Genomic DNA, 17,345 nt, shown 5'->3' on the forward strand with positions numbered 1-17,345 from the left:
ATTTAAGGAAATATTTATCGATGGTACTATTACTTCACTGTTGGTGATCAATCCAGAATTCAGATACTGGCGCAAAGTTGATAATTTGGTCCTCGTGTGGCTTAAGAATTCATTTTCCCCTGAAATTGCCATATCCTTTGTTCATACTCCTTCGGCTCGTGATATGTGGTTCGAACTTGAAGATCGGTTCGGTCGTGTAAGTGGACTTCAACTCCTTATGGTTAAGAGGAAGATTGTTGATCTCTCCCAAGGTAACAATACTATTACAAAGTATATTGGTTCATTAAAATCTCTCTGGAGTGACTTTCGTACTTTACGATATTTCATCGCTTGTGATAACTCTATGTTGCAACTATTAAGAATTGAAGATGAGTTGATATTGTTGGTTCAATTGTTAATTGGGTTAAATCCTTCTCATGAGCATATCTGCAATCAAATTCTTATGATTGATCATTTACCTTTGTGAGTGTTGCTTATGGAATGTTGTGTAATGTAGAGTCACAATATGATGTTCTTCTATCTAACTCTATCACAATTGGTTTAGCTCTATCTTCCGTTGGTATATCTTCTCACCTAACCTCTTAGAAGTTATTTAAGAAGAAATCTTCTAGTGGCATATGTGCATATTGCAAAAGACTTGGATACACCAAGGAAACTTATTTCAAGCTTCATGGTGAGCCGAATTGGTATAAAGATTTCATTGATACAAAAAAGGGGGAAATTGTTGTTGTTGCAATATGTCAATACAACTTCTAAAAAATGGATTATATGTGAAGAACCTTTAGCTTTTGCCATTAAAGTTGAATTTGAAAATATGTTCAAAAGACTAATGCAAACATCCACTCTTTCTCCATACGACTATGCTGCAAGAGCTTATGGTTGCTTAGGTAACCCTTCGGTTATTAGAACATCTCTCGGTGTGTGGATCTTTGATATAAGTGCTTCCAGTCATTTGTGCTCGTCTCTTTCCTTGCTTAGTAATCCTAAGTCTACATTTTCATCCATCAATATTCATATTCCTGATGAAACTAATAAATCTCTTACTCATTCCGGATAAATTGTTCTAAATTCTTCTATTACATTACATAATGTACTTTATATTCCTAACTTTGTTCTGAACCTTGTGTCTATAGGCTAATTGACTACTGGTTTAAGTTGCCTCGCTAAATTTGAAGATTTTTGTTGTGACTTACATACCTGAGGACTAACTCAACCTCTTATATGCTAAACTTCATCATAATTTCTATATTTTTTACTTGAGATTATCATCCTAAATTTTATGTTCTACTGTCTACTTTGATCATTTATTTCATTTTCTTATTATGGCATGAGAAATTGGGTTATCTATTTTAAAATGGTATGTTCTACTTGTGCATCTTACTGTTTTTCCTTCCAAATATCTATACAATAAGAATCTACACTTTGTAATATATATATATATATATATCAAATTACATATTCTTTTATTGAAAATGCTAAATCATATACTTGTTTATATTAAAAAGAAAGTTTACATTTCAATATCTATTTAATTTAATGAAATATATATTTTGTATTCAATCGTTTGCTATTCTCAAAATTATCTTAAAAAATTTCAAAATATTTTTGTTACATATATTATCTCTGTCTCATATCTTGTGCCCACATCGTTGTTTCAATAATTTCACAGTTCATCTTATTATTTTTTTTAAAAAAAGATAATATATGTTGTAGAAAAAAAAACGTATTAATTTCGTAAATACAAATTTTTTTACAAATTACATTTAATTTAAATCAATGCGAATCATTTTATGTAACGGGTTCTTTGATTTTCTTTTCAGGTCAATTTGTTTTCCAACTCGACTTCAAATATTTCTTTGAAGACTTTTTGGGATTTGTTCTTTAATTCAACTTTTGGCAGATTTGATCTTTATTTGACTTTGTCAGCTTTGAAGGATTTTGGTCTTCGCACAGGTAAATTTCATCATTGGCTTCGGCTTTGGATATTTATTTTGATGGGTTTTAGGCTTTGATTGTTGCGGAGGTGAATTTGATGTTTCATAACACTTTTTAGTGGCATGTCATTTTGATTGTTGGATTAAATAAGGCCGAATTTGATAATTTGATGAAAAACGCGATGAACATCTTAAAGTTTTAGGATAAACTTTGGAAGATTTTCATTGATTTTGATGGATTATTTAACGGATTTTGAAATTTTGATATTTCATCTGACTTAAACATACGATGAATAACGTTAACTTTATCGATTTATCGACCAATATTGGATCATTTGTCTATATCGACGGTTTTTTATCGAAGAACGCTTTGAAAGACACAAAAAACAATATAGAGAGTTTAAAGAAACTTACCCTTACTCGAGTTTTCGAATGAACTCCGGTGTCTAATAAATTGGCCAAGACCCTTATATATATAATATGGGAGGGGTAGCCTCAGCTTCTTTTTCGGATAATGCCACGTGGAGTGTTTCGATTGGCCGACAAAAAGATTTTGTAATCCTTCCTTTTCGTCAGATGCCGTTTCCATTCTTGAAAGATTTAATTGTGCAATTTTTCTTTCTAATCAAGATCTTTATATTATTTCCTTTTTACGAAAGATATTAATTATAATATATTTTTTATACAAGATTTAGTTAATTTACTGTCAAATCTATTATGACTCTATATATGTACATAATATTTCTACGATATCTTCCACTTTAGGCGAATTTTGAATTAATGGTTGATATTTATTGTACAAAAATTAACATATATGTATAATTAAATACATATATTTATTTGATTGAAATTTTATTTTCTTCCAAAATATATAATATTTAATTGAATTTAGGCATTTATTTTAATTGCCTACACATACTTTATAATCACATTTTAAAATTTTAAATTTTAATTAGATTAATTAGTTATTTTAACCTATAATTATTTATATCATATTGTAAGTATTTTTTAATATATTATTAATTATTTCCTACTCACATCTCTCGTAAATTATTGTATTTACAGTAATCGGAATATGAAATGATAGTATTTCCAGTAATCGGAATATGGAGGGACAGTATAAACATACCTAAATTATTATATGTATGAATTTAGAGAGGGAGCCTGACTTATCGATGCCAACACAAGGAAAATAATTTTATTATTATTATTATTATGATTATTACTCCATCAGTGCCTTAATAATCTATCTATTTTTTTATAAATACTCTTTCAATTTACAATATATTACACAAATATTATTTTGAATTTATTTCTGGATCTTTCGGATTTATCGAACAAAATCTCGTATACAAAATACAACAATAAATTCGCGGAAGCAAAATTCGAATAAAACCCAAATTAATATAAACCGAAATCGAACTAAGACTTAAGGCTAAAGACATTCTGGATTATGCAAATTAAAACACAAGCAAACAGCTCAATTAATAATCACCACTCATAATAGAATTTGAAGAAAACTCCCTTTCGAGATTGATTTCTGGAATCGGAGATCTGGGCGCCGACTCACGACAGCTTCTTCCGGCGATTCGACGTACAACGGCGATAGCGACTCTCCTTCCGGTACTCCTATGGACAGCGCCGAATAGCGACTACGATCGTCTTCTCCGGGACTCCTTCCGACAGTGATGTAACCTCCGATCGGGTCTTTCTTCCATCGATCTTTCACCGGAGGTTAAGGAACATTACTTGTCGGCTTAATCCATGGTGCAAAGTGGCCCGAGGTAATCACGCCTCAAGGTTGGAGGTCGGCTCGTCAATCCAAGCCTCGACACCCACTGGAATCGACCGTCCCGAATCTCACCGGAAACTCACCGGAATCCTCTCTCGGTTTCTCTCCATCTTCATCTCGGTCTCTCGGTCTCTCGATCTCTCCCCTCTATCTCTTAACTCTTGATTTCACTCTACTCGGTTTCACCGCTCATAATTCACCCCTAAACTCGCTCTTTTATATCTATTCTAAACTAACTCACACAGTAACCAACTCACTAAGAATATAACAAAATCAACAACCTAACTAATTATATTTAGAGTAAGGTGGATTTCCGTAAATCAATTTGGATTAAAGGGTTTGGACCGATTCGATGGGTCGGACTACTGAGTGGGCTAATTAATTATTTATCGGGACTTTTTGGATTAGACCTCGAATGGCCAAAATTTTCAACAAATATCGTTACATTTATATTATACACTATTAATAGAGATTATTTTTACATTATCCTAATATAATACTAATATTTTTAAAATTTTGTGCAAAAAATAAATGAATATATAGATATGGGATGAACAGAATATTTTATTACTTTTATTTTTATTAAAATCCTATAAATTTGTTTTTTCTTTTTTATGGCACACTACAATAAATAATAAATTTTAGCCCACCCATATAGTACTAATTTTACTAAAATGGGTTTTGGTTCACTAGTATGGACATTGGAGTTTCAAAATTAAATGATAATACAGTCGATGGCTCACATTACAGTTTTTGTCTTGAAAGTTTATTTGTTTTTTTTTTTTTTTTTGAAATTAAAATTTTGATTAGAATTTTTATTTAAATGATATTTGATATAATATTTAATAAAGTAAAATAATATATATATATATATATATCATTGAAAATCATATAAACAAAATAGTGTGATGAATTGTGTTTGATTCTTTCGAAACCCAAATCAAACCTTTCGAGGTTTTGTACTTCACGTTTAAGTTATTATTATTATTATTTAGTTTTTTTTTTTTTTTTTTAAATATGAATTTGTATGTTCAGTATTTTTTATTTAATGTATTTTTTATATTATGTATGAAAAAATATGTCAATAATAGAAAATTAATATTTTGTATTTAATAGTGGTTTTTATTTGAAAATAAAATTATATTTTTAATATTAATAAAAAAATATTAAAATAAATTTGTTGAAAGAAGACACCCTGTATCAAACACTTCTTTAATAGTAATAAGAAATATTAATGTATAAACAACACACAAGTAAACAAGCTCTTATGGTGTATTTGCTTTCAATTCTCATTAAAAATATATTATTCTTTTAATAAAATATTTTTTAAAAAATAAAATTGTTAATAGCCTCTTCCATTTAATAGGTTTGTTTGTTTTGGGCATTGAATTTGAGCAATAATAATATTGCATTGATAGTAAGTATAAATAAAATATAAAAATAATTTATATTTATAGTTTTTTTTTTTTTTTTTTTTTTGACATTGATTTAAAATTTAGTGTTCAGTTGAGCTTTTATTTAAATAATATTTTAATGCGCTAATTTGTAACATCAAATAATATATTTTTATTGAAAATTTTATTATGTTAATAATGTTGATTTAGATTTAAAATAAAAAGAAAAAAACAAATCTAATATGTGATATAAATAAAAATTGATATAATATTTTGAATATAAAATAAATTTGTAGCATAATTTTAAAAAAAATAATAATTGCTTGATGCAATATTTTTTAAGATAGAAAAAAAAAAAAAAAAAAAAAACAAAAAATGAATGGTAAAAACTATGGTAAAATTCACAAAATGACACAACCACAACCCTATTGGGAATAAAATGATGCATCTATCACCACCTTCATATTTGCTACTACTTATATATGTTACGTTGGACAAAAGTTATAACTGTTCCCATCAGCCATCCAATTAAAAATAAAAATAAAAATAAAATCCGATCAAAAAAATAAAAATAAAAATAAAAAAATGGTTGTTTCGTAAAGATGACTTGGTTGAAATAAGTTGTATTTAGATATTTCATCAGATATTTTCAAAACTGCATATAAATTAATAAATAGATCAAAATGATGGAGAATAAAAGTGAAATAAAAACAGCAATAAGACCAAAAGGAAGCATAAACAAGAATATGATTTTGCACATATCTGCATTATAAGCACTCAATAAAAACACTTAAATTAGAAATCTGACAAAGAAATAATAACAAAAATAGCAATAATAAAAAAAAACACCATAAGTAAGTTCATATTGCAGTGAGCCAGGCTAAATAACAATTCATAGTCGAATTAAACGAAGAAATATCACGTGATGTTCCGAAAGAGTGCTCGATCATTGCCAAAATGTCGCATTCACCCCATAGAGATCTACTGCAAAAGATTTTTAACTTTATAATACCTCTAATTTAACTTCCGGCAGCAGTTGGCACCGACACGGGCTTTGAGTCCTCTGCCTTTTCGTGTTCTTTGTTCAGCATCTGGAGTCGTGTTATTACCAAATATGTTACAACACCAACATACAGTTTAAAAGTGTGGTGAATGCATGTGTAATCAGTGGCAAATATATATATATATATACATATAGAGAGAGAGAGAGATGGATTTGGGGCGAATCGAGTAAAATATTGATACCTTGTTGTTGATCAAATTATGGAGAGCAATCACACTCCGGATCAAGGACGACAAGTATATGACCAGCATCATGTCATTCGTTTTTACTGAGGCCACAAACCATATTAATTTAGGCGTAAAGAATGAAAAACTAAGAAAATGAACACAACTGATATCCAACAATTTACCCGCAAAAGCTTTAACTAATTCAGACACATTCAGATTCGGCAATAGGTTGAACACATCCTGCATTAGTTATACAGTACTTCAATACGAGAAACCAAATAAATAAATAAATTAACTAATTAATTAATAAGGAAGTCCATAATATGGGAGGTTCTACATAACTCATTGCTAAAATTCATCAGCAATTTAATTATCTATATGGATACAATATTATTATTATTATTATTATTTTGATCGGCTATATGTATATACTGCCACATATTGTTATTCATTTCACTAATTCTAGTGGGCCGGGAGTGATACCTGAAGATGGTAGAGAATTTCATGGTTCAAGGGAAGCTTCCCCTCAATAACCAGATCAAGATAACTTCGGATCTCTTTTAACCGTGCATCCAATCCCTTCAAAGCAGTAAGCTTTCCGGTCACCTGAAGATTTTCCATCCGTAAGAGTAAGTACATACACAAACATATGTGTGGATCAACACATTAGCTTTGACCATCAATAAACTGAAAAGGATGAAGATTAAAAGAAGAAACCTCTGTTGCAAGGGTGCTGATGGTTGTGTCTTTCACATCTCTGAGTAAGTGTTCGACACCTAAAAAATAAGCGTAAGTGTGATGGTAGTGGGCAGTTTGCACAAAATAGGATTAAATTGAACATAAAATACCTTTCTACAATCCAAAAGTTGGATATTGGAAAATTTTAATGATTTATTGATACTGAAGCAGAATAGATTCAAGACAGAGACATGAGCTAAACATACCAATTTCTTCAACTTCATGAGCGGCAATTTCCGAAGGAACATGAACAAAAACTTTCTGGCTTTTCTGAGTTGCATTCTGCAAATTCATCCAAAAACATCAACCATACTCATTCCATCACAGATATCGGCGTCAATCAGCAATGGATAATGATGACTTCTGTAATATACCTCTTTAACCTCCTCAACGGCGTAGTAAGCTTTAGTAGGTATTCCAAGCTCCTTTGGTTGAACATCAATGATAACAAGTACAGGAGTCGGAACATAACTGCAATAAAAGGAGGAACATTGGATGAAGCCATAGGCTATGCTCACAGTATAGATACTCGAATAAAAATACAAAACTCCATTCAAGCTGAAAATAGACTTGGAAGCAGTGTGTCCCCTTCAGAACATTATTTTTGTCAAAGAAGTGGATTGCATCTTTTTAAATACTTATTTTTAAAGAAAAAAAAATAAAGGTATAAGAGCTTATAACTGCAACTACCATAAGAGCTTATTGATGGAAAAGATTCGAGTTGCTAGAATAATCCATCAACCAGATCCAAATTAGAGAGTATTTTAATTTTCAAAATAGTGGTGCAAATATGATATATATACATACCATATCTACATAACAAGTATAACAATCTAATTATCTCGATATAGAGTAGATGTGAAACCCTAAACCCGTCACACAAGGGTGTTAACATTAAAAAAATCTTAGTATGAACAAAAATATGCCATCGTAGAAGCACTCCTCACTAAGATGACATTGAAATAATTTCTCCCAAAAAGCTGCAACAGTACGACACAAGGAGAAAATGTTCAAGTAAAGAGGGGAACGCAATGAAAGGAAAAGATAAAGAACACCATCACTCTATAAAAAAAAACAAACTTACTCGTTGAAAAGTCCATGAATATTTAGGTCATTCTCCCTCAGTTTTGGTCCAGTGCTATACCAACCTACAACATGCTCCTTAGCTGAAAAGTTTGTACATATTAATTAGTACAAACTCATGAAACTATGTAATCAGAACACTGTTGAATAATTACTTACCATTTATTCTTCTAAACATGGAAAACATTGACTCGTGATAGTTATGGTCAAGAAACCATATGCTCGGGTCCCGGTCATCTTCTTCAAAAGGCACTGTTTACCAAAAGCAGTGCATCAACAAAAAACAGTGGAAACACATAGTTTGCAGAACAATGACAGTTGCATGAATCAACTAAGAGGCATTGTTACACAATGAAAGAATAATAAAACAGAATTTATTAGATCAAAACATGTTTTCTCAAGAAAGTTTTCACCAAAAAGCATGAATTTTTGATATAAACAAGTCTATCCAATCACAGCCCTATTATAAATCATCAAGCTAATTGCATGAATATAAGGATCTTTGGCACAACAAAGAAATTGAGAATTCATACAGCTTTGATCCTAAGCTTATTTAACTCCAAATTACTTCAGCAGTAGTCTCATGCAATTTATACTCTCCCTACAGCTGCTTCCAAGTCCAAATCCATATGAATATAAGCACTCAAATTACTAATTTCAATAAGCACACTTTATTCTAACCCTAGTAAATTCGTCACTCCCCACATCTACTTCCATGTCAAAATCGATATGAATATAAACACTCAAATTACCAATTTCAATAAGCATACTTTGTTCTAACCCTAATAAATTCGTCAAAGTTCTCAGGCCAAGATTCCACCAAGATTGAATCGGATATATAAAAATGCAACGAGCACAATTTAAAACCTACCCTAAATTTCAACCAAATCAAAACCACATAAAAAGGAAACTAAGAAACCAACCGGCATAGCTGTTGGTAACATCAACGGTGCCTTTAAAGGAAGTTCCGAGCAGAACTCCGACGACGCGCTTCCTGGTGTCACGCGCCACCCGATTATAGTGGTCGACGATGCTCAGCAACACTAGTGGATGCACCACAACCTTCTCGATCGGCTTCGACGATATCTGCTGCGATTTTATCACATCCATTTCCTCAAATCGCCTACTCCCTCTTCGTCTTCGCCGGTTTGAGCTTGATTTCTTGGGCGGAAAGATATGCGATTCTTCCCCACCTTCGTCAGATGGGCATAAACATCGCCCTTTGAATTCGATCTCAATTCCTAACTGAGGGATCTATATTTGGGCCGAAATTTTTAATTGACCCATTACTAATATTTAGGCCCAATAAGATGTAAATTATTTGATTATTTATATCTAGATATCTGAGGTTTTGGATAAATTTGGATTTGTGTTTGGTTTTTATTTGAATTTTGATTTTTTTTTTGGATTTGAATTTGGTTGTAGTTTGAGGAGTTTTGATGTGTATTGATTCGATGGTTATGAATATAATAATATAAATGTATATTAATTTGTATAATTTAATTATAAATTTATATTATATCTATATATATATTTTAAAATTTTTATTTATTTGTATTATAAAAAAATTTTATTTTCTATAAAATGACATATATATTATATATATTTTATTAAATTATAATTATTATAATTTTTTTTATATTTATACTTAAAAAAATAAAAAATAAAAATGACATACTCTGTCCGTCTGTGAGTCTGTCCCCAAACCCCTTCCGGTCCAAAACTTTGCACGGTGATCCTGCCCAAAAAAATCCTTCATAATATTAATTTTATATTAGGGGTGTGCAAACACTGTTTCCACGGTAATTTCGTCTAAACCGGACCGGCTCTTCAAAATGCAACATATGCTGCATGTTGCAACAAAAGTTTTTTTTTTTTTTTTTTTTTTTTAAGGGGTTGTTTGGTTGATGGATTTTTTCTTTTTTAAGGGGTTGTTTGGTTCATGGATTTTTTTGGTGGGATTGAGATTTCACAGTAGGATTTATATGTGATGAGATTTATTATATTTAGGATTTGGAATCACATATTATGTTTGGTTGGTAAAATGTGGTGGGATTTATATTTTGTGGATTTTGATTTTTTATATTCTAAATGACATAATTGTCCTCTTATAAATTTTATTTATTTTGACAAATTAAACCTCTAATTCATTATTAATATAAATTGAAAGTATATCAATAATTTTATAGATGACAATAGATTCGCTTAAACTTGAGACCTGACCGAGCCCGACCTATTTATTTGAAGTTGAGTCAAATTATTTGAGTATTAGGCCTGGATCCGGGTCATGATCAGGGTAATATAATAATAATATATTAACCATACATATGAAAAAATAATTTCGAATAATATAATTATATTAAAAATATTTTTTGAGTTTAACATACTCATTATTTTATTATAATATTTTTCTAATAAAATACATAAAATTTTAATATACAATAGATCTGGTACATATGTAATTTTAAATTAAAATTTAAGAATTGTAAAAAAAAATGGATTTTTCGGATCCATCAAGTTTTACCGGGTATAGTCTTGGTCGGATGTAGTATAATCGGATCCAATTTGAATCTCGGATTTAACAATATATATTTGGGATGAATATCAGTTCCGACTGAATCCGACTTATGGTCGTCCCTATAATTTTATAATTCAAATAAAATTTATAATAAATAATAATTTAAACAATGAATTTATTAATTTATTTAAAAAATATTGTACAATAAAAAATAATATAAATTTAATTAAATATATAATTCAAAGAATAATTAATTTTAAAATTATTTAATTTTTTATATAAATATAATACTATTATTTTTTTAATAAGAGGATATAAATGTAAAAATTAAAATTTCAAGAATGAGATTTAAAAGTAACAGAGGTATCCCCATTACAAAAAAAAAAAAAAAACATCCCTTATTCGTAGGATTTTAGACCCTTTTTTCAAATCCCATCATTTTAAATTCCACATTTTTTTTAACCAAACATGAATTTCATGGGATTTTAAAATTTAAATCTCATGGAATCCCATTAAATCTTTGAACCAAACAGCCCCTAATATAATCTTTTTTTCCAAATATTATATTTATTTAATATTTATAATAGTTATTGTTTAATAGTAAAATATATACCATATATATGTCATTTGAATAAATTTTTTTTATAATACAAATAAATTAAAATTTAAAAATATATATCATATATAATATAAATTCATAATAAAATCGTAGCATTTTTTTCAAACCACCTTAAAGAATCGCACCCTCTGCGATATTATATATCTGCCAAAATTATTTATATTGTTTTCTTTTTGTAAGTTTTTACCATATGTGTTTTACTATTAAAAATTCTTTTTTCTCTTCAAAAATTTCAAATTCAATTTTTCTTTTTTACATTATACTTAAAAATTTATTTTATATTCAAAATATCACGTCAATATCTATTTATATCACATCTAACAAATATGCAAATTCAATTTGTTTGGAGTTTGGATTTTGAGTTGGGATTTGAATAGTAAAAATTTTGAATTTGAATAGTTGTATGATATGATATAGATAAGTGTTGATGTGATGTTTTGAATGTAAAATTAATTTTTAATATAATATAAAAAATAAAAAATAAATGTTTGATTTGATGTTTTTGAGGAAAAAAAAGAAATGAATAGTGTATTTAAAATCCAATCTCCCAAACAAACACACCCTAAAAGATTTTTTTTGTTACTTTTTTTAATCAAACAACAAAAAAATTAAGGGACTCAAGCAAAATTTATGAGTGTGATATTGTGTTAGATGTTTGTGAAATAATTATTTCACTTAAAAATTTAAATTGTTAAAAATAAAATATATAAAAAAATTATACATGTGTTCGTCAGAGGGTGCTTGATCTGGCGGACACGTTTTTTTCGACATCTCACGTAGATATTTTCAGCGTCGGAAGATTAAATGTACGAAAACTTTTCACTTTTGATACTATTTTAAAACAGTCTCTAGTTACGTGTTTCAGTTACGAATAAAAAAAATAGTTTACCTTTATTTTTTTATAATGTTATAAAAAACATATTTTCAGTTTTTATTTTTTAAAATATATCAATTTAAAAAAATAAAAATTAAAAAAAATCTACATATCCATTAGGTGGCATTTACCTAGCGTATCACGTATGCTCTAACGTACCATGGGTGCCACGCGGACATCTTCAGTACCGAATGACCAAATGTGTACAAAATTTCTACTTACAAAATAGATCACTTCAAAAGAAGTTGCCTTGCAAAAATGACAAATGAGGCCAATTTTGGGGCTAAAAAAACAAATAGTTTATTCTATTTTTTTCTATATCTAATTCAATATTTAAATTTTTTTAAAATAAATTATATTCAATTTTAATCAATTTATCAATAAAAATATTAACGTGTATTTATTTATGGGTTTTAGTTTTTTGGTTTGAATTTTTTAATAGTAAAAAATTGAATTCGAATAGTTATTTGATGTAATATAAATAGAGGTTGTTTTGATGTTTTGAATATAAAATAAATTTATAATATAATATCAAAAATGAAAAGTAATTGATAGATATAATATTTTTGGAGACAAAAAAAAATAATAGTACTAAAACCTTATAATAAAACCCACAAAAGACACAACCCTAATTTCTTTAACTAGCTTTTTAATTAAACTGTCAGAAACAAAAATGATTCGGGCAACATATAAGTTTATTGCAACATTCAAATTTCAAAATGCTACTAATTTTATAAATTTGAATAATTTTAATATTTCTAATAAGTAATATAAATTATACAATACTATCACAATTTATATAAATTATTCAATTTGTCATCTAAATTTATAGTTTTTTTTTTTTCATCTAAAAATATAATTTCCTTTGTTAAGTAAAAAATACCATTGTATTATTTTTTTTACTAATTTTTCTTTTATATATTTTTTATCTATTTTTTCTTAAAATTAACATAATTTTATACAAGAAAGAGAATAAAATTTTAAATTAAAATATTATATAAAAAATATTATTTATTTATTATTCTATCCGTCATGAATAAACTGTCAATATTACTATAAATACAAAAATAGAATAAAATATAATTAGGGTGCGTTTGTTTGGGGATTGAATTATAAATACATTATTCTATCATTTTTTTTTTCAAAAAAATCAAATCAAACATCTATTTTTCATTTTTTATATTATACTAAAACATAATTTTACATTCAAAATATTACATCAATACTTATTTATATCACATGATACAACTATTTAAATTCAAAATTTTCACTATTCAAATCTCAACTCAAAATCCAAACCCCCAAACAAACACACCCTTAAATAATTATTATATTACTAAAAATTATTATATATAAAAATAATTAAATAATTTAATTAAAATATATAATTATATTTTAAAACAATAAATAACAAATTATTTATAACGAATCAAAAAAAAAAAATAAAAATAGACACTTATGTTAAAAAAACTAGTAGACAACAAAAATATACAAAACTAAATAATTATTATTATTTTTATAAAATATTAAAAGTATTGGGCTAAAGGTGATATTCTATAACATTATTACAAGAGTTAATTTAAATGTGGATATAAATACGAAATTGATGAGAAATGATAAAAAGAAATGATAATGTAGACACACCGAATACGCTATGCTCTTAAGGTTAATTTTACAGGTCTAATTATATCCATGGAAAATATCTTTTAGAAGAAAATTCTGGAAACCCTTCTCCAACCCCACCATAAGTCCTATCGAATCGAAGTAGCAGCCACCCAAAACAATGGCGTCAATGGAAATGGCCACTGCCTTCGCTGGATTGGCCAGAGTCCAATCTTTTCCGGCTTCCTCTATGCGGACAAGCCTTTTCTTCTGCAGAAACACACCCAAAGTTGCTGCTCAAGCTCGCAGGTTTTTTACCAGTGTTCATTCGAGTTCGGCCAGTTCGAGAGTGGTGTGTCCACCGAGACAGACAAGGAAGTGTTTTTCACGGAGGTTTACCGTCGCTGGCGCGGCGACATCGGAGCCGAGAACTGAGGATTCCGATGTTTTGACTAAAATTCCTCCTGATAATCGAATCCCAGCCACGATTATTACTGGTTTCTTGGGTTCTGGAAAGGTATGTGTTCGGTTTGTCTTTTTCGAGTAATGCCTATGCAACTGATTGTGATTTTTATTTCCCCTAATTTTTAGGGTTAGATTGTCGCTCTGTCAATTTCGTCGTTAATCTTTGTATCTTCAGTTTAATTAAAAATGTTATAGAAATTTATATAATAATGATGATGTTGCTCTGGATGATTAATAAGAAATCGCCATGGATGCATGTTGATATCGATTCTAAGCTTTTTAAGAGATGTTAAGATCACCACAAAGCAAATTTAATGTTCTAATTGTATTTGTTTACTTGACAGACAACCTTACTAAACCACATATTGACAGCTGATCATGGGAAACGAATTGCAGTTATTGAAAATGAGGTATGGGTGTGCTTAAATGCTGTGAATTTCCTGTTATTCCTTTAAGCCCACTGAAACGTCGCCCAATTTATGCTCTACACCTGATTAATTTGGTTATTGGCTGTGATTAATTTGACAGTACGGTGAAGTTGACATTGACGGGTCTTTAGTTGCTGCAAAGGCTGCTGGAGCTGAGGACATTGTTATGCTCAACAATGGGTGCCTCTGTTGCACTGTGAGGGGTGATCTTGTGAGGATGATTGCTGAGCTTGTTAGCCGGAAGAAAGGGAAATTCGACCATATTGTCATCGAGACAACAGGTAAAATTGATAACCTCATAGAACTTTTGGATCAAAACTGTGGCCTACGCACCATATTCGATCCATTTACAAGATGTACTGGCTAATGTCATTTTTTTCATTTGGCTGTGTGACAAGTAATTTTTGAAATAATATTTTCTTATTGCTGTGTCTATTTTTCATCTTCTCAGGGCTAGCAAATCCTGCCCCGATCATCCAGACATTTTATGCCGAGGATCAGATCTTCAATGAGGTTAAGCTTGACGGAGTGGTGACGCTTGTTGATTCCAAGCATGTTGGGTTGCACCTTGATGAAGTTAAGCCTGAAGGTGTAGTCAACGAGGCTGTAGAACAGATTGCTTATGCTGATCGTATAATAGTGAACAAGGTAGGATTCCAATTTATAGAATATGGGCTTGTCGAAAGCTGCAGTGTATACCCTTTTGTGTCTGTAAAAGTGTGAGTATACTAATTACATGATGTTTTAATGGCAGACTGATCTTGTAAAGGAACCAGATGTTGCTTCTGTGATTGAACGGATAAGGGTAGATATCTTGAAACTCGACATTATAATAGTTTCGCATTTCCACTTTTCTCCTAACTGATCATCATGCTTTTTTGTTTTTTTGGCGTGCAAATACAGGGCATCAATCGGATGGCACAGCTCAAGCGAACGCAGTATGGGAAAGTTGATTTAGATTATGTTCTTGGTATTGGAGGCTTTGACTTGGAAAGGTTCATCCTATTTCTATCTCTAATTCGAGCATATCTTTTTTCCATAGCTGTTCCTTCATTGCATTAAATTACTTCTGATTCTTATTTCAATATGCGACACCTAGTTGTTGTGTTTAGACACTGATTCTCTACCCTTTCGATGATATGATCAAGATTTTCCGTAAATTAACAATATGCCATATTCTTAGTCACATATATAAATATATGTATATATAGATTACTGTACAAATTTCCGACTTTTCTCAAGTTATTCAAATACATTGCAGAATTGATAGTGCTGTTGAAACTAAGCATTCCGAGGATGATCACCATCATCACAGCCATGACCATCACCACGATCACGACCATGACCATCACCATGATCACGAACACAACCATGGTAAAACTCCTGGATAATATATATATATATATACCTTACACAAGTTTGGCAAATGGGCTGAAGCGCCGACATATAATTAAACAATTGGTCTAATTCTAAGATCTATGCTGCAGAGCACCACGATCACCATTCCCATGATCACACTCATGACCCCGGTGTTTCCTCAGTCAGCATAGTGTGTGAAGGCACTTTGGACCTCGAAAAGGTTAGAATTTATTACTATTATTATTATTTTAAAATGAAAAATAGGCGTTGAATGTGATGCTTTTGGACGAGAAAATCAAATTCATTATAGATTGTATAGTTAGTTGGTAAACAATATATACTACCGAGCAGGCGAACATGTGGCTAGGAAATCTCTTGATAGAAAGAAGCGAGGACATATACCGAATGAAAGGGCTGCTATCTGTAGACGGGATGAACGAGAGGTTTGTGTTTCAGGGAGTACACGACATATTCCAAGGGTCCCCCGACAGGGCGTGGGGGGCGGATGAAGCCCGGGTGAACAAGATCGTGTTCATTGGTAAGAACCTTGATGGGAAAGAAATAGAAAAGGGGTTTAAAGCTTGCCTGTTGTAGTTGTAGTCGTAGTTGTATTTGATGCTGCAGTTTTGATGATATGATTTTGTGACCTAATTCTCAACACTTAACTTTATGGGGATATTTGGAGCATTGCAAATAATTCTTCTTTCACTATTCGGTAAGGATGGTTTGGTACCGGAAGTTTTTGGTATGTTAAAAAAATATTTCTTCCGTCATAATTTAAAGTATTTTTTATTTTATTTTATTCTTTATTTTGTAATTAAGAGAAATAGACAAACGAAAATAATAAAATGGAAGATGGTTTGATATTATTATCGTTACAAGTACAATAAAATGAATGTTTTGGTTGAAATTAGTTGTATTTTGGTAATTATATATAGGTTATTTTTAATATAATAAAAAAATGATATTTTTGAATCATACAAATGAAAATGATATATTGAATTGGGACGAAGGAAAGTGTATCAGTTTCAAATTATGCATATGGTATCATAATACTCCCTTGTCCGTTTATAAAATATACATATTTTTATTTTTATTTTAAATTGTCTAATTATAAAATAAATATTTTTTAAAAAATACAGTATCATATATTTTTTTTATAAATATTTTATTTAACCATCACATCATTATTTTTTTTTTAGAAAAGAAAACCAAAATTATTTTAAAATTATTTTTAACTATCCACTATAATTAAAATATTATTATTTTTTAAATACAATTTTGAAAATATATTTTCTTTGTGGGTGTT

The 17,345-nt window shown here is 29.5% G+C and overlaps 2 protein-coding genes across 2 annotated transcripts; one reads left to right on the forward strand and one right to left on the reverse strand.

Moving 5' to 3' along the window:
• Window positions 1-5,837: 5,837 nt before the first annotated feature.
• LOC127254931 (26S proteasome non-ATPase regulatory subunit 7 homolog A-like) lies at window positions 5,838-9,394 on the reverse strand. Its single transcript, XM_051280284.1, has 10 exons — window positions 9,095-9,394; window positions 8,331-8,423; window positions 8,173-8,254; window positions 7,463-7,559; window positions 7,295-7,370; window positions 7,068-7,126; window positions 6,834-6,956; window positions 6,533-6,590; window positions 6,366-6,451; window positions 5,838-6,211 (listed from the first exon to the last, which is right to left on the reverse strand). Exons 1-10 carry the CDS (start codon window positions 9,279-9,281, stop codon window positions 6,140-6,142), a joined length of 933 nt encoding a protein of 310 aa, XP_051136241.1. The 5' UTR covers window positions 9,282-9,394; the 3' UTR covers window positions 5,838-6,139.
• A 4,465-nt stretch (window positions 9,395-13,859) lies between these two features.
• LOC127254919 (uncharacterized) lies at window positions 13,860-16,744 on the forward strand. Its single transcript, XM_051280269.1, has 9 exons — window positions 13,860-14,301; window positions 14,594-14,659; window positions 14,778-14,958; window positions 15,129-15,325; window positions 15,432-15,482; window positions 15,581-15,672; window positions 15,939-16,051; window positions 16,165-16,256; window positions 16,388-16,744. Exons 1-9 carry the CDS (start codon window positions 13,966-13,968, stop codon window positions 16,628-16,630), a joined length of 1,371 nt encoding a protein of 456 aa, XP_051136226.1. The 5' UTR covers window positions 13,860-13,965; the 3' UTR covers window positions 16,631-16,744.
• The last annotated feature ends 601 nt before the right edge of the window (window positions 16,745-17,345 follow it).

The sequence above is a fragment of the Andrographis paniculata genome, unplaced genomic scaffold (assembly GCF_009805555.1).
Source record: "Andrographis paniculata isolate CXL003 unplaced genomic scaffold, ASM980555v1 Contig52END, whole genome shotgun sequence".
NCBI lineage: Eukaryota > Viridiplantae > Streptophyta > Magnoliopsida > Lamiales > Acanthaceae > Andrographis > Andrographis paniculata.